The 22,326-nt window shown below is 44.2% G+C and overlaps 1 protein-coding gene across 3 annotated transcripts in view; it reads left to right on the top strand.

Annotated features, from left to right (window-relative positions):
• Positions 1–11,933: 11,933 nt before the first annotated feature.
• Positions 11,934–22,326, top strand: part of DENND1C (DENN domain containing 1C) — a 54,502-nt gene continuing 44,109 nt past the window's right edge. For all 3 annotated transcript variants that reach the window (XM_081894015.1, XM_081894014.1, XM_081894013.1), the window contains exons 1-4: positions 11,934–11,981; positions 12,930–13,065; positions 16,265–16,329; positions 21,984–22,027. In XM_081894015.1, the coding sequence (XP_081750141.1) occupies positions 13,046–13,065; positions 16,265–16,329; positions 21,984–22,027 (129 nt within the window). In that variant the 5' untranslated portion in view covers positions 11,934–11,981; positions 12,930–13,045. The remainder of the gene's footprint in view (positions 11,982–12,929; positions 13,066–16,264; positions 16,330–21,983; positions 22,028–22,326) is intronic.

Here is a 22,326-nt window from a genome sequence, read left to right as displayed (position 1 = left end):
ACATGATGTAGGGCCTTTTCTGCAGTGGCTCCCTGTTTGTGGAATGCTCTCCCTAGGGAGGTTTGTCTGCTGCCTTCATTGTACACCTTTAGGTGCCAGGCAAAAATGTTCCTCTTCAACCAGGCTAATTTATATTCTAGGCAAACTCAGCCCTATAGATGTTTTTTGGGGCTACAACTCCCATCATCCCTAGCTAACGGGACCAGTGGTTAGGGATGATGGGAGTTGTAGTCCCGAAACATCTGCAGGGCCGAGTTTGCCTATGCCTGTTCTTACGGCCTTTTAAATGGGTTTCTGGGAGTGGAGGGCATCGTTTTGTTTCGGGCTTTGTTTTAACTATTTGTTTTGTCCTTTTACCCTGTATTTTTTTTCTTGTGAACCTCCCCAAGACCTTCAAATGAATCGCAGTGTATAAAGAATAAAAAAATAATTTCCCCTCAAGCCCTTTTGATGGAAATCCACAGAACTGATGAGCTCCATTTTGTGCCACCACTGCTAGGAACCAATAGGAGTATGACCTGGTTTTGGGGTGGTTCCATTTCACACGCATGTGGATATGGGGGATGGAATAGCCCTACAGCAAAAGAAAGGTGAGGAAACTCTCAGGGTGTGGGGCAAACAGGTTCAGGGGCTACAGGTTCAGTTAGAAGAACAGGCTCTCCTTCCTTGTTTTCACTACCTGTCCAATATGAGTAATTTGTTGGGAGCTCCTAGTTGATGATTACACAGACAATAAGATCCTTACTCTGCCTCAATTGCTACTTAGTTGGGTTGCTCATTGGAAGAACACCGCCAATAACTGATCAAGATATCCAGAGCAGTTTGTATCCTGTTGCATTTCTGTGGCAGTGCAGGCAGGGGGGAAATTAGCGGGGGGGGTGTGTGTGCAGAGTTTGGCCTTCATTTATAAAGCACAGAGAAGTTATTCTTCCAAAGGTGCATTTGAACCTGTGAGGTAAGCACTACATGTGGGACTCTTTGGGAGGCAGAAGAATTGCTCAATGAGACAGCTGGGGAACAGTAGGTAGGAGCCCAAACTCTGTTGCTTCCCTTTAATAGAAGTTAAGCAAGAGAAATTCTAAGCCCTTGGCACACACTCTCATTTGTAGGAACACAGAATGTGGATCGCTGCCCCGTCCGGATTGTGTTCCTGGGTGGGGACGACTGTCCCTGTAAGGCGGGGGTCAGCAAACGTTTTCAGCAGAGGGCCAGTCCACCATCCCTCAGACATTGTGGGGGTCCGGACTATATTTTGGGGGGAAATAAATGAACTAATTCCTATGCCCTACAAATAACCCATTTTAAATAAAAGGACACATTCTACTCATGTAAAAACACGCTGATTCCTGGACTGTCCACAGGCCGGATTTAGAAGCCAATTGGGCCAGATCCGGCCCCTGGGCCTTAGTTTGCCTACCCATGCTTTAATGTGCCCATGGTGGAGGTGCAAGGAGGGAAACCATAGCCTGAGCATGTGTGTTTATTCTTAATCCCATTCAGTCTGAAACTGCAAAAGTGATTTATCCTAACAAGAGGAGAAAGAGAGTACAGTACAGGAAACCTGAATAGTTCTCCTAAGATGCCATAAGCTCCTAGGTATCTTACTCTTGCCCTGGTAGTGGTGGTGGTTTTAAAAAATGAAAACTTGACAAGTTACTTCCCAGCATTCCTGAGAAAATGGAACAGTTTGCAGTCACTGCCACTTAGAAAAAGAGGAAACTATACCCTAACCCACAGGGTCACGGTTTTGCCAAAAACCTAATCTCATCTGATTCACTCAAAAGCAGTGCCAAATACCTTCAAATTGCCCCCTGCAGTGTTTTGAGGTGCAAACCCCACGTTTCACAGTAGGCCATAAAATGAGCCCTCAGCGCCCTAACGCACGGAGTCATGGTTTTGCCAAAAAACCAAGGTCCAATTCACTCAAAAGCAGTACCAAACACCAGCAAATGGCTCCCTGCAAAAAACCTATGGAATATGCAGAAGTGGCAAAAATTATTCAAAAAATAATAAATCAAGATAACAAACTTTTTAATAAAAGAATGGAAATGGTTTATTGATTTTTTACAAATAAACCAAACAAATAAGAACACTGGCAGGATTATTGTTAATAACCTGCAGTTTTATAAGAGTGTATACTTAGATGAATAAATGAGAAAATAAATTTAATTTGGATATGCAGAAAGAGGGGGAAGGAAGTAAAGTTTTGAGATTTTAAAGTTATAAAATTATTGAAATGTATAAAATTGAAAATCATAAATATTTTTTAAAAGGAATTTTAATCTACATTGAACTTGTCCTTATGCTTCTGTCCTACTCTAGTGTGACTAAGAAATGGAGTGGGCTGCTACACAAAATAGACTCCATTCTCCGTCTTTTTCATTAGAGCCCATTCACTTTCTCCCATAACAAGACTGCGGGAAGATCCAACGCACAGTCTAGACAAGAGAAATATTGTGTATATACTATTACTTTCTACCATATACTGCAGCTCAATGGCTGTCATTTCGTTCTTCTGAAATGAAAAAATAATGCTGTGGTGAGTCGATATGGTAGGTGTGGGGTGGATTTGCCTAGATTGTACCTATGTCTGTTGCCGCCTTTACCCAGGGGTGCAAGGGCTGGGGGCACCCAGGCGCTGAATTCTGGGGAGCGCCAAATGTATACCTACTGTATACCGGTCCCTCTCGATTGGCGGCAGTGCAAAGCAATGGAGCGAAATCCCTGCCCCCTCCTCCGTTACTCCGTAGCGTCAAATATTCCCGAGTCAGGAAACAAAAGCAGTCTTTTTCTGCTGTGTCATTGTTACAGGTGAGCAATCCTCGCCCAAAAGCTCAACAACTTTGAGTTCGCCCCCCCCTAAAAATAGATCAACAACTTTGGTTTCCCGCCCCTCCCCAAAAAAGCTCAATACAGTGGTACTTTGGGTTAAGAATTTAATTCGTTCTGGAGGTCCGTTCTTAACCTGAAACTGTTCTTAACCTGAAGCACCACTTTAGCTAATGGGGCCTCCTGCTGCTGCTATTGCGCGATTTCTGTTCTCATCCTGAAGCAAAGGTCTTAACCTGAGGTACTATTTCTGGGTTAGCGGAGTCTGTAACCTGAGGTAATATTAATAATAATAATAATAATTTATTATTTATACCCCGCCCATCTGGCTGGGCCTCCCCAGCCACTCTGGGCGGCTTCCATAAAAACCAAAAATACAGTAAAATCACACGTTAAAAACTTCCCTGAACAGGGCTGCCTTAAGATGTCTTCTGAATGTCAGGTAGTTGTTTATCGCTTTGACATCTGCTGGAAGGGCGTTCCACAGGGTGGGCGCCACTACCGAGAAGGCCCTCTGCCTGGTTCCCTGTAGCTTTGCTTCTCGCAATGAGGGAACCGCCAGAAGGCCCTCAGCGCTGGACCTCAGCGTCCGGGCAGAATGATGGGGGTGGAGACGCTCCTTCAGGTATACTGGACCGAGGCCACCACTGGACCGGTACCACTGTAGGAGTTAATTTGGGGGCGGCTAAACTAAAATTTAGGGGAGGGACATGGGTGGCGCTGTGGGTTAAACCACAGAGCCTAGGGCTTGCCAATCAGAAGGTCGGCGGTTCGAATCTCTGCGACGGGGTGAGCTCCCGTTACTCAGTCCCTGCTCCTACCAACCTAGCAGTTCGAAAGCATGCCAGTGCAAGTAGATAAATAGGTATCGCTCCGGCGAGAAGGTAAACTGCATTTCCGTGCGCTGCTCTGGTTCGCCAGAAGCGGCTTAGTCATGCTGGCCACATGACCCGGAAGCTGTACGCCGGCTCCCTCAGCCAGTAAAGCGAGATGAACGCCGCAACCCCAGAGTTGGCCACAACTGGACCTAATGGTCAGGGGTTCCTTTACCTGAACTAAATTTGTGGGCACTGGGTGGATCTTTGCACCCTGGCGGCGCATGTGCGAAAGACGACCATGGTCTGTTGCTGCTCAAAAGTGTCTCCCTATGTTTTAGAACTGCCCAAAGCTGAGTGTCTTTAAAAGGTGCCTCAGTTGGAATAAGTTTGGCTGTTATAACCTGGGGAAGTTAACCTGCCAAACAGGTGCTGTTCCCAGGCAACTGCCGAAGAAACAAACACGTAGAGAAAGCCATCTTACATGTTTGCTGCTTGCTTCCACCAGAACAGACTTGTTCAACTACCTTTCCTAGGCCAATGTGGATTCCCTTGATCTCTAGCCTCTACTCCGTGCCACTTCAAGAATGCTGCCCTCTCATCCAAATGTTCCACTTGCGTTATATTGGCACTCTAACCCGTGTAAGGATGCCAGCTTTTTCTGAATGAAGAGAGCGTTGCGATTCACCCGCTCCATGGAAGTCTTCCAGCATCACAATGGGCCCCTTTGTGTGGCTTAGAAAGGGCAGGCCGGGCACCACCTGTAGACTATGGTTCTCTGTTTTTATTAGACGGATCTAGTATGTCAGCTCAGTTTTCCACAGCAGAAGGCAGAGGGAAAACACCAAAAGACAATCCTGAGAAAGAAAATCCAAAAGCATCAGGGGACAAGTCAGTGGGAGGATTTTCTGTGCAAGTCCTGCTTAGATGATCGGATATGCTGCAGAAGCTGATGTAATCGCTAAAGACTGAATGGTTTCTTGTGACATAGCAGAGGTGCCCAGCCCTGAGGAGTAGTGCTCAGAGGGGAAAGTGATTCACCCATATTTTGCATGACTAATTTAGCCATTGCAACATCTCCACCCTCCATGACTTCCTATTTGCAGACTAGCCTTAGCTGACGTTTCTCGCAGTTTCCATTATACTGGCATGTTGTGCTCCCCCAAGTGGCCTGTTTAACAGAATACAGTGATACTCACCATTACTGATCACATTTTAATAACATGCACAGAATTGAAGGCATTTTTAATCTCTCTCTGCTCCTTTTAATTGCATCAGCTCTAAGGCATTGATCTGCTCAAAAAAACAACTTTAATTCAGTGAGTTTAATGTGCCCAGTGACTTCAAAAAAGCCGTGAACAATCTGTCGGTGCAAGGAAAATATAGGTATAAAAGGAGAATTCCCTGTATGCCAAGATTCAGGTAGGTGAGAGATTCAGGTAGGCAGCAGAGATTTAAAATCGGATAACATGCAGCAAAGCAAAGTGTGGGGATATAGACTATTAGACCTTTAAAATATGCCCTTGTGAGTTCTGAATTTCCCTCTTTCCCCAGCATAGGAAAAGAGCACACGTTTGGTAAGTTGAAAATTGGTTTACTTACAGATTCTTCAAAGGTCCGATTCATGTGCTTTTCCATACAGCATTCAAAAAAGTTGCACAGTCTGTAAAACGTGACTTAGTCACATCGGTGATGGCGCCTAAATTATTGGTATAGAATTCAAGAGCAGCTTGCGATAGTCATGTGCTTCTCAAGTAGATTGAGAAGGAAAGAATAAGCATGATTATTTTCCTCCCAAGGTGAGAGGGAGCGACCTAGCTAAGCTTGGCAGGACAGTTCACCCTATGTTATTAACCCCTTCATGCATTCATTAGACTTAAGCATGTTGATTAAATGAGGCTGGTTATCCCACACAATCTAGACAAACAATGGATAGAAGCAAAGCAACATGAAAAAAATGTTCTACCTGGGAGAACTCTTCACACAAAGGCCTGGTCCACCTCACACCCCTTTCTCATCGCATTCGTACAAAGGACTTCTCCGGCATGGCTATGAACAGGTGATGGTTAGTTTCACTGACAAAAGAGAAATGTCGTGCTAGGCAGCAGTAAGGTTTTTTTAAAAAATGTATTTTTATTAAAGATTTTCTTGGTTTACAAAAGTATGTGCAATGTCTCTCTCTCTCTCTTTTTTCCCCAAGTAAGATTTTTTGCAGATCAGTTTCATTTGTTGAGACATTTTTTAAAAAAATACATAAATTATTATTTAAACCCTGCCCATCTGGCTGGGCTTCCCCAGCCACTCTGGGCAGCTTCCAACAAAATATCAAAATACCGTAATACAGTGGTACCTCGGGTTACATACACTTCAGGTTACACACTCCGCTAACCCAGAAATAGTGCTTCAGGTTAAGAACTTTGCTTCAGGGTGAGAACAGAAATCGTGCTCCGGTGGCATGGCGGCAGCGGGAGGCCCCATTAGCTAAAGTGGTGCTTCGGGTTAAGAACAGTTTCAGGTTAAGTACGGATCTCCAGAACAAATTAAGTACTTAACCTGAGGTACCACTATACATCAAACAGTGAAAGCTTCCCTAAACAGGGCTGCCTTCAGATGTCTTCTAAAAGTCTGGTAGTTGTTTATTTCTTTGACATCTGGTGGGAGGGTGTTCCACAGGGCGGGCACCACTACTGAGAAGGCCCTCTGCCTGGTTCCCTGTAATTTGGCTTCTCGCAGTGAGGGAACCACCAGAAGGCCCTCGGCGCTGGACCTCAGTGTCCAGGTAGAATGATGGGGGTAGAGGCGCTCCTTCAGATATACTGGACCGAGGCTGTTTAGGGCTTTAAAGGTCAGTACCAACACTTTGAATTGTGCTCGGAAACGTACTGGGAGCCAATGTAGACCAGTGTTAGACCAGTGTTATGTGGTCTTGGCGGCCGCTCCCAGTCACCAGTCTAGCTGCGGCATTCTGGATTAGTTGCAGTTTCCGGGTCACCCTCAAAGGTAGCCCCACATAGAGCGCATTGCAGTAGTCCAAACAGGAGATAACCACAACATGCACCACTCTGGCGAGACAGTCCGCAGGCAGATAGAGTCTCAGCCTGCGTACCAGATGGAGCTGGTAAACAACTGCCCTGGACACAGAATTGACCTGCGCCTCCATGGACAGCTGTGAGTCCAAAATGACTCCCAGGCTGTGCACCTGGCCTTTCAGGGGCACAGTTACCCCATTCAGGACCAGGGAGTCCTCCACACCCGCCCACCTCCTGTCTCCCCAAAACAGTACTTCTGTCTTGTCAGTATTCAGCCTCAATTCATTAGCCACCATCCATCTTCCAACCACCTCCAGGCACTCACACAGGACCTTCACCGCCTTCACTGGTTCTGATTTGAACGACATTAGGAAGAAAAGTGGGAAAGAGGTGGAGGGGGGGAAAGGTGAAGGGGGGGTCGGGTGGCGACGTTGGCAGCAGTAAGGTTGACTGACTGACTGATTGGTAACACAGAGTGTGGCAGACTAGCTGGAACTGCAGAACATGTATGAGCCAAGAAATTAGCTCCCTGAGTTTATTCAGATGCCTTTTATTCCTGCCCTTTTCTAACTGTTTGGGAATGACACATCCAACTCTATAATTCTATGATTCTATGCCTGGATCATCACTTTGGGAAGATTTTGACATTGTGACAATTAAGCCTGTAGCCAGAAATATTGTAGCGAAGGAGGGTAACGGAGGTGGGAGGATGTAAAATCCATACAGAACAGCCAAAACCCAAATGCAGTACAGTTAAAAGTTATGCAGTTGTTTTAAATTGCTATAAGAATTCAAAGGTCTCAAATATAAAATAAATATTCATAAATGCACACATATCTAAAGATATAAACCATGAGGCTGAAACAGTACAGGAAAACAATCCTGAGGCCATTTTGACTCTCCCAATGACCTCAAATATTCCTCTGCAGTAAGGGAGGCAAATGAGGAAAGCCTTCCCATTGTCTTTTGGCTTACAAATCCTGTCTTAAGGGTGTATTTGTGTGTGAATAGGGTGAGCCTGTGACCTGGATTCAGGAACTAAAGCATTAACCATCACAAAAGAATGGCCAGTCTGCCCAGGTAATGCAATCAGCAACCTTAACTGGTATCCTGGCAGACAGCATTTCTTCTGTAGACCACCTCTTTTGATGTATGTATGATGATTTTGGGGGGGGGGTCTTTGGCTAAGGGAGTTGGTCAATGTCAAAAGTCTTTAAAGGTTCCTGCACACTTTTGCTCAGAGTCTCTCCTTCCTTCGAAGGAGGAGAGGGAACTCTGTTGCAACAGAAAAATAAAAGCCTGCCTTGCTTTCCACTAGATATGATACGATACAATATGATACAATAATCTTTATTGTCATTGCCCCATACAGAACAATGAAATTGAAAAAATCTACATCAGACATTCAAAAACCAACAAGCCTGCTATCCCAACTATCCCAGCCTGGTTAGCTCCTAAAAACTCTGAAACCCCATTATTAAATACAATATACTCCCACAGAGACTACCTTACACTGCATTTAAAACCAAAATCGCATTTGGATAGAAACTGTTTCTCATGTCGCTAGTCCTAGTCTTTATAACCCTGTACCTTCTTCCAGAAGGCAGAAGCTGAAAGAGATCATTTCCGGGGTGTGCACTATCCTGCACTATCTCTGCAGCTTTCTTATGGCACCTGGAAGCATAGATTTGATCCAAGGTGGGAAGAGTGCACCCAATTATTTTCTCCACGGTCTTTATAACCCTGTACAGCATTGTTTTTTCCCTGACCGTGCAGCTCCCAAACCACACACAGAGACCATAAGTTAATACACTCTCCACAGTACAATGGTAAAATGCCATCAACAGGTCCTTTGAGAGATTATTTTTCTGAAGGATTCTCAGAAAATATAACCTATGCTGTGCTCTCTTCATCAGGTCTTTGCTGTTTTCGCCCCAGGTTAGGTCATCTCTCAACTCCATTCCCAGAAATCGAAACACCGCGACCTGTTCCACACACTTCCCCTCAATAATATTCTGTCTCTATCCATTCTTCTCTAACTGATCATGGACTTAGGGCACTCCGAGTCCCATGGAGAGTTGGGCAGCAAAAGCCAAACCCCAATTTTGACATAAAAATATCAGCAGTGTTCAAGTAAATATTAAAGTGTTTAAATAACTGCATGTTGCTTTCAGGTGTCCAACCTAGATACTCTTTAGCCATAACAATAATAACATGGAAAAGGTGGGAGCACGTTTATCCCCCAGTGAGCAAATGGATTCTGTGGAATACTGCCTATAAGTTTCCTCCTTATACCTTCACAAGTTAAAGGGACAGTTTCTCAATTTAAAAATATTTTTAAAAATATTTTTACCCCTTAGGTTCTGGCCCAGTTCTCCCTCGTATTACTGACCTGGCTGTAAACTGCAAGTGGAAAATCACTTTTAAAAGAACTAACACAATGGAAAACCAATTAGCATGTCCAGGACACAGCTAGGCACTGATCCCTTCCCCCTGACATGCTTGTTTTCTGCAAATTGGGGGGGGGGCAGGCATTCCATTATATGAGCCCCCATCTGCAGGCTGGCACAGGTTTGCTACCTAAGAACTGGGCCACTGTGATGCTTCTTGTACCCTGATTGTATTTTTTTCAGTACAAATATTTTCAAAAGCCTGGCTTCTGGGAAGTGAGCTGCTCAACAGCCGGCCTGGGATTTTGTCCCAACATGTAGTAAGCGTTCCCATGACCTCACATTCCCTTTGGAGCACGTGCGCCAATTCTTGCTCACAGATGGCAGCAGCTTAATGCCGTTCCAGAGAGCTGTTGCTTCCAATATGTTCCTCCCCTTTTCCAACATAACAGGCAGAAGCAAAGTGTGCGAAATACATACAGCCACAGGCTGCAACGAGATGCAGAACCAACTCACGTTTACACATTTTCCTATGTGTTTTATTGTATTCTGAAGAAGTGTGCATGCACACGAAAGCTCATACCAAGAACTAACTTAGTTGGTCTTTAAGGTGCTACTGGAAGGAAAATTTTTTGTTTTGACTATGGCAGACCAACACGGCTACCTATCTGTAATTGTATTCTGCGTCTGCCTGTCAGGAAGTCAGTGGAGAAGAGAAGCTGCAGAATTAAGGATAATATTGGGAAAGTTCTTTAAAAAGAAGAAGAACCCATTCCAATGCACCTCCAAAATAGAGTCCGTTCAAGTTCCACTTCCAAAAACGAACTAATTCCACTCCAGTTCAATCCATAATTCATTCACATGGTCCTCAACTTTTTATTTTAAGCTTCCAACATTTTACAAGCTGCACAGCTACAGTAAAATATACTTAAGATCAGTGCCGCATTTACGTATAAGCTAAACAATCTATAGCTTTGGGCCCCACTCTCTTGGGGCCTCCATAAAAATTTAAAGGAAAAAAACCCTGGATGTACATTTCCAAAATATAAGATAAAAAACAAATAAAATAAAACCTACATACAGCAACAGTGTTTTGTGTTGTGTAGGCTCCTATTTGCTAATTTCTATATATATATTCTGCATGGACAGGTTGCATGGCAACATGTGCAAATGCTTTAGTTACCTATTAGGTCCATAAATTACCATGTAGCATATATTCAGCACAAAAAACAGCAACAATTTGTTGTTGACAAAGGACAGCTGGACATATAAAGGGTCCCATTACCTTCAGTAGCTTAGGGCCTCATCAAACCTAAATCCTGTTTAAGATTACTTCAGCCACATCCAGACTGATGTTTTATTGGGGCATATTCTGCAACATGTAGTTGACACAATAATAATGTGTTAGTGGCATATTCTACTTTAGTTCTGTTATGTTTCCCCAATGCAATGATTGGCTGATTCTGCTTCCCTCCTGGAGCCTGATTGGTCTTTTCCTGCAAGCCAATCAGTTGTTGCATTCTAGGATCCTACTTGCCTATTGATCTAGGATCCAAGCTTAGTGCATAACAAATTTAGTCAGTAAGACTCCTTGAGGAAGCATGAATTCCTATTAGCAAGCAAAGCAGCTGAGCAAAGGCTGGTTACCAAGTGGTCCTAAATGTGCCATTTCATACCCTCTACATCTTCCTGTGGCAGGAAGTTTCAGGAGTTGTTACTAGGTCATTTTACTTAAAAGGAGAATTGTCACATCTTTTTGTTTGACAAGCTGGGCAGGACAGAGTGAATAGATAAGTTTCATCAGTTCCTCAGATCTGAAATATTTTTATTGTGTGGAAATTAAAAATTAATGCAATTGTATTGAAATGTTTACATCAGATAACACGATAAAATGGAAGATATATTGTTATGTATAAAACAAGTTAACAAATTGCTGAGGTCTTGGTTACACAGGGAATGCAGTGCTCGGGAGATGGGGGGAGTCCATTGGATTCATGGAAGTATGTATTTGAAAGTGGAAATTTGCTTATTAAAAACCTAATAAAATATTTATAAAAATAAAAACATCAGTTCCTCAGATCTTCTTCTTCTTCTTCTTTGGTAATCAATCATAGCCACGTAAGATTGTCTTCCATGAAGGAAGAGATCCCAACAAAAGAAGAGTGGCAGATGAAGTTAATGGACTGTGCCGAATTGGCGAAATTAACTGGGAAAATTTGGAACCAGCAGAACAAGACCTTTTTGAAAGACTGGAATAAATTTGCATTGTATTTGAGAGACAATTGTTAACAATTGACATTGTTAGTAGGGCTACAAGAAGTTTTGTAAGGTTAGAGATATCAATTATTATCAATATGATGTTTAAATGGTGTATTTAAGATTTGGATTTAAGGGTAATAATAACAAAATGCAATATTAGAGTATAATTAGGAAAACCATTAGTTGAGAAGGAGGGAAGTCTCAAGCCAAGATGGCCAAGTGGTTTTTATATATTATATGTAAGATGGATGTTTTGCCATTTTTTAAAAATAAAATTGAATAATATATATATATATATATTTTAAAAAGATTGTCTCCATGAACACAGCTTTAACAGTGTGTCCGTAGGTGATTGTAGAGGCCAATTCTGGATCCACACGCCCTTCCACAGTGAGTACAGAGTTGAGGGTTGATCATGGTGAGGGTTTGCCAAACATGTCTTCCTCTTAGCATGTTTCTCCCTTTCTCTCCACACACGACCAGTCCAACAAAGTTGATGTTGAAGAATCACTGCTTTGACACTGGTGATCTTTGCTTCTTCCAGTACACTGGCATTAGTTTGCCTGTTTTTCAGAGACACCGTGGATGGAATCTTTCAAGGAGTTGGAGATGGCATTTATAAGTGGTCCATGTTTCGCAAGCATACAATAAGGTTGGTAGTACAATAGCTTTGTAAACAAGCATTTTGGTTTTCCTGCAAATGTCCCGGTCCTCAAACACTCTGTACTTCAGTTGGGAGAAAGCTGCGCTCACAGAGCTTAGGTGATGCTGGATTTTGGCATCCCTTGTGGAAAGATAACTGCCCAGATAGGAGAAGTGATTGACTCCAGTGTTACACCATTGAGTTGGATTTGTGGGACTGCAGAGGGGTTGTTTTGTGCTTGTTGATGCAGCACTTTGGTTTTTTGGATGTTGAGTGATAGGCCAAGCTTTTCGTAAGCTTCTGCAAAGATATTTAGGATGGTTTGGAGGTCATCCTCTGAGCGTGCGCATACTACGTTGTCATCAGCATACCGTACAACAGCATACAGCCCCCACCTCCCTGCTGTTTCTTGTCAGCCAGCTGCAAAAATGTGGACTTCCTTCTTTTTTCTGGCTACATTTAGACAGCCACACTGTTTCTCCTTTCTCACACCCACACAAGAAGGGTGTGCAGTAGCTAGTAGCCACCAGTTACCAAAGGCTAATCCAGTCAGCAATCCAAAAGCACTGGGAGGAGGTAATGGTGCTGATCCAAAGAGGATGCAGGCAATGACTCTTGCAACACTCTAAATGCCTCCAAGCACCACAAAAGTAGAGTGGAGAAAGACCGTATTGCCAGCAGAAACATCCCTTTCCTCCTTTCCCTTTGGTCAAAGGCCTAAGCAGATCCAAAATTCTGCTCGCCTCCCGGAATCTGCCGCTAGCCTGGCTTGAAGGTTCAGGTGAGCTCGGAAAGGAAACAGCAAAAAGAAAAGAGCAAGACTCAAGCAACAAGCACCCCTCCCCCCCCCAAACTTCCACCCTAGCAGTGAGCTAAGGCAGTCACAGGCCTCAGACTTCCTCTAACAAAAAGCCACAAAGGAAATGCCCTGCATGTGTGTGTTTTTTTCTTTTTAATGCACCAGACTCAGCCCTAGAGAGATGTGTCACTTTTCAGGGCTTCAGTCCACTTTTCAGATGCAAGGAAAGATAGTCCGCCGTGGTGCTTCAGCAGATGACAATGTAATGGAATGAGCCAAGGATGATGGGATCCCGGATCAAGTAAGACCATGGCTGCAGGGTAGGGGATTGTGTCTGCAAAGCCTGCTCACCTTCACTTTCCTTCGGTTTTAATTCTTCCGTGCAGCAAAGTAATTCAAGATCTACCTGAAACTATTTCCTCCTCCAACTGACCTGAGAGTTGTATCCCACTAGAACACCTTGCAATGCTGGAGGACATGCTATGGGCCAACTCTTCAAGTTGTGTGTTGCTGGGATAATTAATTGCTGATTCAGGCCAGATGGCCGTGCATGGAAATCTCTTGGCTTGTAAACAGTTTTAGGTCCAGGGTGAACAACCTGTGACCCTCCAGTTGTTGCTAGACTACAGCTTCCATTATCATTATTCCATTATTACTAGTGGCCATGCTGGCAGGAGTTGATGGACATTGGAGTTCAACATCTGGAGGTTCACAGTTGTCCACTCCTGTCTTAGGAGGTCATTGTGTGTGGTGGGATTCTTGAAGAATCAACAGTCATTGGGTTACAAGAGCCAAGACATCACAGAAAATACTGGTAGAATAGGAACAGATAGGATAGTCATTTATTTGTCTTCAGAAGCTGGCCATGGTAACAAAGGTCATCTCCTGAAAGGCACTTTGTTCTTCCCGTATTTTGTTTTCTGGTGATACCACTGATGATATATTGTCTGTTCTAAATGGCAGCTACTTTCCAGATTCTCTTTACCAGTTCTGGTACCTGATACCACTTTTTAACCAGAGAGAACCAGGAAGAATAGTAGGAATATTATTCAGTCTGGTATCTCCAAGGCACAACATTCCTGGCATGAAATTCAGCTCAGGTACTTCAGATAGGCTGCATATAACTTAGGTGCACACAGACTTGTTTACTGCTTCAGTTGTGAGGGCACAATTAACATTTCTGCCCCACCCCAGTCTACCATTTCATGCATTCCAATTGCCTCTTTATTCCTGACATGTTGGAGCAAAACAAACTAAAGTATGGCAACTCTGATGTAAGAGAGGAAATACTCTGAGCATGTGAAGTTTCAAACTCACAGCAACCTCATGACCGCAGGAATAAAATATTTTTTGGCTTCATTGATCCAAAAAACAACAACAACTAGGAATAAGCACCATTTTGCAAGGAAAAGTATTTGTAAGGCAAAAATAACAGAATGAGAATGTGTAACCATGCATATACCTGATCAGGGAATACACACCTTCTGCACATGAAGGCAAAGTGCCAAATAACCACTATTTTTGGAGACAAATGGTGTATATCTGATCTGACAGGGGAAACTTTGAGATTAACTCATATGCTGCTTTTGTTTTATGTGACTGAAGATAAGGATGATATAGGCTTAGAAACTACTAGTACAGAGATCCTGTTTAAAGCTGCAAAGATAGAGTGGGCTAGATGCTAGAATATGGCACTTTCAGGAACCTGCATCTAATTAGGAATAGTTATTAAGCTGCTTGGAAGTGATATAAATGGACAAATTAACCAAACTGATATGAAGGAGAGAAAGTAGACTCTGAAGTGTTAACTGTACAGAGAGATGGACCTATTTTACAGATGGTTAAAATATATTATATGGAGATGTAAGACTGGAGACTTCAGATATTAAGAATTAAGTTTTGCCTCTATCATTTTTCGTTCAGTTTGATCATGCTGAAGTCACAGAATGTCGGGAATCAGATGACAATAATGATTATTTATTGAATTTATACACTTCTCTATACCCAGCAGTCTCAGGGCGGTTCACAGAACAAAATCAAAATATAAAACCACAATATATATAATCAAAATAAAAATAACAACCCAATAATAACCCCCCCACAACCCCCCATTATACACAAATGAAGGTGTGAGGCGAACTTCCCTGGGGAGAGCATTTCACAGACAGGGAGCCACTGCAGAGAAGGCCCCGTTCTCATGTTGCCACCCTCTGGACCTCTTGAGGAGGTGGCACATGAAAAAGGGCCTCAGAAGATAATCTCAGGGTCCGGGTATGTTTATATGGAAAGAGGCGGTCCTTGAGGTATTGTGGTCCTGAGCCATTTAAGGCTTTGTAGGCCAGAACCTGCACTAAAAATGCATACCCACAAACACGGGATGTGTGGCAAAACGTTGCAGTATTTCCTCACCTCCCGCCTGATCAACGCCCTTGCCAGTCTGCCACACCTTCCTCTTTCCCCTACAACCCAGAATCTTGCTTTTATTTTCCAACATGACAGGCAACATTCTGCGGCTCTTGAGCATGGCCAGTCCTCATTGGGAAGGGAGGGGATCTTTTTGGAGGGGGGTCTTAGGTTTTGTCTGTTTTTTTTAAAGAAAAAAAAACTTCTGCAAACCTTGGAGTTTACCAGAGCATGCAGATATCTCCCTGTTATCTCTCAGTGGCTTTACTTCTGTCGGCACTCACCACCTAAGTTCAGTATCACAGGAAGTGTGTGTGTGTATGAATATACTATATTTGTTCTAGTTCGTCATCACACTATTTCCATCGGCTGTTTCCCAAAGGTCTAAAGGCAGGAGTGGGTTAAGGAGAAGTGGGCAGGAAGGGGGAAAAGAGGGGTGCTGACGTCTGTAGCAAATAATTGCACAGGTTAATGGAAGACTGGGCTGGGAGAAGGGTCTCTCAGTGTGTGGTGGTTTTAATTCTTTGGTGATGGTGGCAGGAGAAAAAGGAGAAGCAGGGGCAGATGGAATTAAGGGAGGGTAAGGGTGGTATTTGGAGGAATGAGGGGGAATATGAGAGGCAGAAAGTTGTGTGTGTGTGTGAGAGAGAGAGAGAGAGAGAGAGAGAGAGAGAGAGAGAGAGAGAGAGAGAGTTTTAGGATCCTGGTGATCTGGGGAAGAAAGCTGGAGAGGAGGAGGAATTGAGAAGGAGCCTGGCCCACCCATGAGGTGAGGTGAGGCCACTGCCTCAGGCATGAGAGACCCATGAGGCTGTGACCCCATTGGTGCACCAACTACCCCGCCACCTTCACCACCGATGGAGAAGCAGCACAGGCATTGGCAGTGGTTTCCTTCAGGAGCTCACGAGAACTCGTCAAAATATTGTGAGATCTGTGAGTTCTTGCCAGAACTCATTGCTGCTTTGCCCATACAGAGAGAGAGACACTTCTCCATCCTTGTAAATATTGTCCAATAAATCCATGGGTCTGCTCAAAGCTCTTCTTCTTGCCTCTTCTTACCGGCTCTGAGTTCCTTGGTCCCTCTTCTCTCTCCTCAGGGCAAATCCTCAGAAAATATTTGAGCTGTTCTTCGAAGCTGCCTGTCCAACGCTTGCAGAAGATGGTGAGTCTCATCTATGGTACGAAGTGGTGCTTCTTGGGGTGGGATGTTTGTGTATCAGTGGGCCAGATTTTTAGGAGGCTCCAGGTAGCAATTGCTGGGGGAAAGTGGGCTGAGAACCATCCCAGGTCAAAGGTGAGTCCTTTCCCTTTCTGTCTCACTGCTATCTCATCTACATCCCAGTCACAAATCATAGAATGTAGAGTTTGAAGGGACCCTGGGGATCACCCAGTCCAACCCCTTTCAGTGAAGGAATATGCAGCTGCCCCCAGGGCCAGATTTAGGTTTGATGTGGCCTTAAGCTACTTAAGGTAATGGGGCCCTTTATATGTCCAGCTGTCCTTCATCAACAACAAATTGTTGCTGTTTTTTGTGTTGAATATATGCTATATGGTAATTTATGGACCTAATGGGTACCTAGTGGGACGCGGGTGGCACTGTGGCTAAAACCTCAGTGCCTAGGACTTGCCGATCGCATGGTCAGCGGTTCGAATCCCCGCGGCGGGGTGAGCTCCCATCGTTCCGTCCCAGCTCCTGCCCACCTAGCAGTTCTAAAGCACCCTTAAGTGCAAGTAGATAAATAGGTAACGCTTTATAGCGGGAAGGTAAACGGCGTTTCTGTGTGCTGCTCTGGTGCCGGTTCGCCAGAGCAGCTTCATCACGCTGGCCACGTGACCCGGAAGTGTCTGCGGACAGCGCTGGCTCCCGGCCTGTAGAGTGAGATGAGCGCACAACCCTAGAGTCTGTCAAGACTGGCCCGTACGGGCAGGAGTACCTTTACCTTTACCTTTACCTTTACAATGGGTATCTAAAGCCATTTGCACATAACAAAATATGTATTTTATCAAAGTAATTGTTGAACTGAAGTACAATTAAGAAGTCGTCTATTAATAGTGAAATCATTATTAAGCTCTAACTTAAAATGATTTTTTATTAATAACAAAATAATGCAAATACACTGGCATTTGGCAATAACAAAAGTTCCTTTAGAAACACAATTTACAAAGACTCGTAATCTAGTCTCTAGAAACTTCTAAACCATTAAATAATAATAGGTGTAAATATATGATGCAAACTACTAATAATTATAAATAGCAGAATGTAGGCACCCTAAATAAGAAATGAGCAAACCAGTGATATTTTAGGGAGCAGGCTATCAGGCGGGGCCCGTGACTTACATCATAGGAGCCTACACAACAAAAAACACTGTTGCTGTATGTTGGTTTTATTTGTTTTTATCTTATATTTTGGAAATGTACATCAATTTTTCCCCCTTTAATTTTTTTGGGGACCTCCAAGATAGTGGGGCCCCAAGCTATAGCTTGTTTAGCTTATATGTAAATCTGGCACTGGCCCCATACGGGGATCAAACCTGCAAGCTTGGTGCTATCAGCACCACACTCTAGACAACTGAGCTATCCGGTGGTGCCCATGAGTTTGTATCCAGTTCTGTCCCTGCAGCCCCAACATTGCAGGTCTGGGAGACCCTCCAGAGCAGATTTAAGAAGAACACAGGGAGGGGGCTGCAGGTGAATCCCCGGACATTGCTCCCCTCCCCATGCCACTCTCAGCTGAGTGACATTTTTGAAACTACCCAGTTGTAGTGGTCAAAGGAAGTAAAAGACAGCCACAGCAGCCAAAGCGCTTAGCTCAGCAGCTAGAATTGGTTTGAGGTTGTCTACTTTTGGTTGCTTGCAAGGGGCTTCCTACAAACTTCTCTCAGGGTGGAATGAAATCCTGCACAATGTGGAGAGAACAGGCCAAATATCATTTTTCTCCCCTCTCATCACAACTCAGCACCAGTGGATTGGTAATAGATGCAGAACGGAGAAAACAGAGCCTTTCTTTGCACAGCACAGCAAATACCATATTTTTTGCACCATAACACTCACTTTTTTCCTCCTCGAAAGTAAGGGGAAATGTCTGTGCGTGTTATGGAGGAAATGCCTACGGGTGGCATGCCTACGGATTTTCCTCCTCTAAAACCTACGTGCGTGTTATGGTCGGGTGCGTGTTATAGAGCGAAAAATACGGTAATTAACAAATGGACCTCAAGGTTGCAATATATTTATTTCTACATCACTTGACTTATACATCGGAAGACTACAGTACATTAAAACATGTAAGAAGTTAAAATAAGAAAACAGATTACCGGTAAATTCACACCAGCATTTCTAAGCATCTGGTCAGGCTTGCCTAAAGAAGAATGTTTTCAGCGGGCGCTGATAAATATGGCAATAGCAATTGGCTTAGACAGTTAGAAAAGAGTATTAGACAAAGTCACAGAGGGCTAGCTCTTTAAATGGGAGTAAGCTGGGATAGCTCAATACAGCTTCTATGTTCAGACGAAGTGTATCACTCAGAACCAGTTGCCAGGGTGGGACAATCAATGTGAGCTGCCCAGAAGCATTTGGCTGGCTAAAGTTCAGAACAAGACACTAGACTACAGGGGAATTTGAATTTGAATCATACAACATCATAGGGCACTGGGTGATTGCAGTGCTTGATTTACATATAAGCTAAACAAGCTATAGCTTAGGCCCCCACTCTCTTGGGGGCCCCAAAAAAATTAAAGGAAAAAGAACTGGATGTACATTTCCAAAATATAAGATAAAAAACAAATAAAATAAAACCTACATACAGCAACAGTGTTTTGTGTTGTGTAGGCTCCTATGATGTAAGTCATGGGCCCCGCCTGCTAGCCTGCTCTCTAAAATATCACTTGTTTGCTCATTTCTATATATAGGGTGCCTGCATTCTGCATGGACAGGTTGCATGGCAACATGTGCAAATGGTTTTAGATACCTATTAGGTCCATAAATTACCATATAGCATATGCTCAACACAAAAACCAGTGACAAATTGTTGTCGACAAAGGACAGCTGGACATATAAAGGGCCCCATTAAATCCGGTCCTAGGTGATTGGCAGGTGAGCAGCTCTAGCCACCTGTTCAAAGTGGCTCATAGAGGATGGGCCAGTTCTGGAACTAGCCTGGTATAGGGACAAAAATCACATGGTATCTTTATGGAACCAGCATTTGTTCAGGCAGCACTTCCAGTCTCATTCTTGTTCTTCACTGAGGCCATAACAGGTGTTTATTGCAGCAGACCTGGCTATAAGTTCACCAGGAGGCAACTCTCTTTGGGGCAGTAGAGATATAGCTCAGAGACCAGGGGCAGCAGCAGTGGCTGCCCAGAGGACTCCTAAGGAGAGGAGAGAGGAGAGGAGTCTGGAGGAACCCTCCACAAGGGAGGGTGTCTTAAAGAGGGAGAGAGGCTGCAAGCTCTGCGGGCAAGGGATGACAGAACTGGGCTCCTGAGCCCCACAGGGGTGCCACAGAAAGAATGGAGTTGGTCAAGGGAGCTGTGGACTAAAAAAGGTTGGAAACCTCTGATATAAGGAAACTGGTGTCCCTATCCACCTGCACCTCTTCCAGTTCCAGGTGTCCCTATTTGACAGAGATAGTGCTTAGTTTATGTACCCCCTTCCCCCTTGCTGCTGTGGTTTTCTCCAGATGGCTTAAAATGACCGTTGGATGGTTGTTAAAAATAAGAAAGAGAGGGGAAAGGGAAGTCTCCGCTTAAGCTCTCCTGCTCAAGGAAGCCGGCAAGGGAGAAACCCGTCTCTGCCCAGAGGCAGCCCAAGACAGCATGAAACTCTTTCATCATGTCCCATCCGGTTCTCTCCTTCCTGTGTGTGTGCGTGCAGGTTAGTCTGTGCAACTGAGGTGCAGGGTCTCATGCATGCCTGGAAGCCAGGCCTCGAATCTCAGCTGCAATAGGGCTGCGCTTCTTCAGTGGTTAGGGAAATGTTCACAAGGGCTAGAGGCATTTTCTGTCAGCTGTTGCTGCTTTCTAGCACTGAAAACCAGTTTCAGAGTTAGGCAGTCCTGGCCAAAATTAAACCGTGTAGCTTGCAAAAGCTAACCAAGGTATTGGGCCTCATGGTTCACCGTACAGAGGGTTTCTCATTTAGGGCATCTCTGCTCTCAGGTTTCGTCAAATGGATTTCTATTATATTGTTTTTAGCCGCTCTGAGCCCTGAGTCAAATGGATTTCTATTTTATTGTTGTTTGCTGCTCTGAGCCCGGCTTTGGCTGGAGAGGGCAGGATATAAATAAAATTTTATTATTTATTATTATTATTACACACAGGACGGAGGGGGAACTGCACTATTCCTAGCACATCCACAAATGAAAACAGATGTTTTTGTAACATCCTATTCTTACAACAAGGACTGTCTTCCTTTACTCTTTGATAAATCAGTTGTGCACTGGGCTTCTGGAGCAAAGAGATGTTAGTGAACTGACCATAAAACTGCTTAAAATAATATTTAATTTTATGACCTCTGATTTGCATGGGACAGGGGATGGCAGTGGCGTAGCGTGGGTTGTCAGCACCCAGGGCAAGGCAAGTAATTTGCACCCCCCAACCCGTGGATTTGTGCCCCCTAACCTGTGGATTTGCGCCCCCTAACCCTAACCCCCAGATGTTGCGCCCGGTGCGCCCCCCTGCACCCCCACGCTACGCTACTGGGGGATGGGTTCTGGAGGAGGGTGGAGTTTGAGATGTCTGCTTGGGCATCTCTAGCTGGTGAGACACTGTCCCATTTTGCTCTAATGAGAGCCCTCCTTTGCCTGATCCTTTTAACTGGAGATAATTAGGGACTGAATCCGGGACCTTTTGCATTGCTCTCCCCTGCAGACCCTCAGAGGGAATTGTATGTCCATGGGTATGCGTTTGCATGTATTATTGTCAAGATGGGAGGGAGAGGGTGGGGGGAGCTGCAAACTAAACAACTTTGTGTAGGTGTGTCTGCATAATTGCATATATTTTTTCAAAAATGCATTCTCAACATGTCCTCTAGAGGTTGGAAGAAATGAGACAGAACAGGAACCATGCTTTTCACGGGGACAGGGGACAGAAAACGGGTCCTGTTTCTGTTAAATAACAACAGTGGGAGCAAGTGGAAATATGCTCTAAGACTTGCTCAGACCACAATGCAGTGTTTTTGGAGATGAAATTGTCTCTGCAGGGACCCTACATATGGAGAATGAATGATGATTTGTTGAGGAATTGGTAAGGCCCAAAAGACTCTAAAAGATTATTTTGAGATAAATATGAACTTAGAGATGGAAACACATTCAATGCTCATTCCCACTTTCGCTTGCCCCATATTTTGATTGTGTACTGATGAATTCCTCCAGGTCTGAGAGCTTTTCTTGCTGTTCCATGGCTGTGCCTTGCAAAAATCAGATCTGACCCACTGAATCAGATCTCATCAGAAGTGCAGACAAGCCAAAGAGGTATTTTGCTTACTGCGCTTCTGATTCAATGGGTAAAATTGGGTTTTCCCAAGGCACAGCCATGGAACGACGAGGAAAGCTCTCGGACTTGGGGAAATTAATTGGTATCCAATCCTATCAAAATATGGGGCAAGCAAAAGTGTGACTCCTGCCTGAAAGTCTGGAGGAGCCACTGACAACCCAAGGCTAGCCAACAGGGTGCCCTCCAGATGCAGCTGAGCACTGGCACCCATCAGCACCTTGGTCCCTGGTCAGGGTGAATGATGGGATCTTAAATCCAACCACAGTTGGAACCATGTTGGCTGCCTCTTTGTTCCATATGCTGACTTCCGCTCTCTTTCCCTGCGCAGATCCTCAAGTGCTTAGACAGTTCCCTCCGGAGTTCGATGACCAGGTCAGTCCCCCTTTGCACAATTGCTGCCCAACTCCACTTTGCATTCCAAAATCATTGCTAGCATGTGCTCAAGAGTCACCAACTTTTTATTCTTCTGGATTTGGGAAAACAACCCGACACACAGAAATTAAACAGGTGAAGCTTTCCTGGCATGAAGATAAAATGGGAGCAATTAAACAGATTATAGAAGCTAAAGGCATTGGAAGATATTAAATAGAGGCCATTTGCACTGCCTTGTAGGCTAGTAACTTGGAAACACAGAAGACTTCTCAATTTGCAGGCTACAAAGCAAGCTGGCT

Source organism: Podarcis melisellensis (assembly GCF_964234715.1).
Source record: "Podarcis melisellensis genome assembly, chromosome: 17".
Lineage (NCBI taxonomy): Eukaryota > Metazoa > Chordata > Lepidosauria > Squamata > Lacertidae > Podarcis > Podarcis melisellensis.
This window is presented reverse-complemented; position numbering and strand designations above follow the sequence as displayed.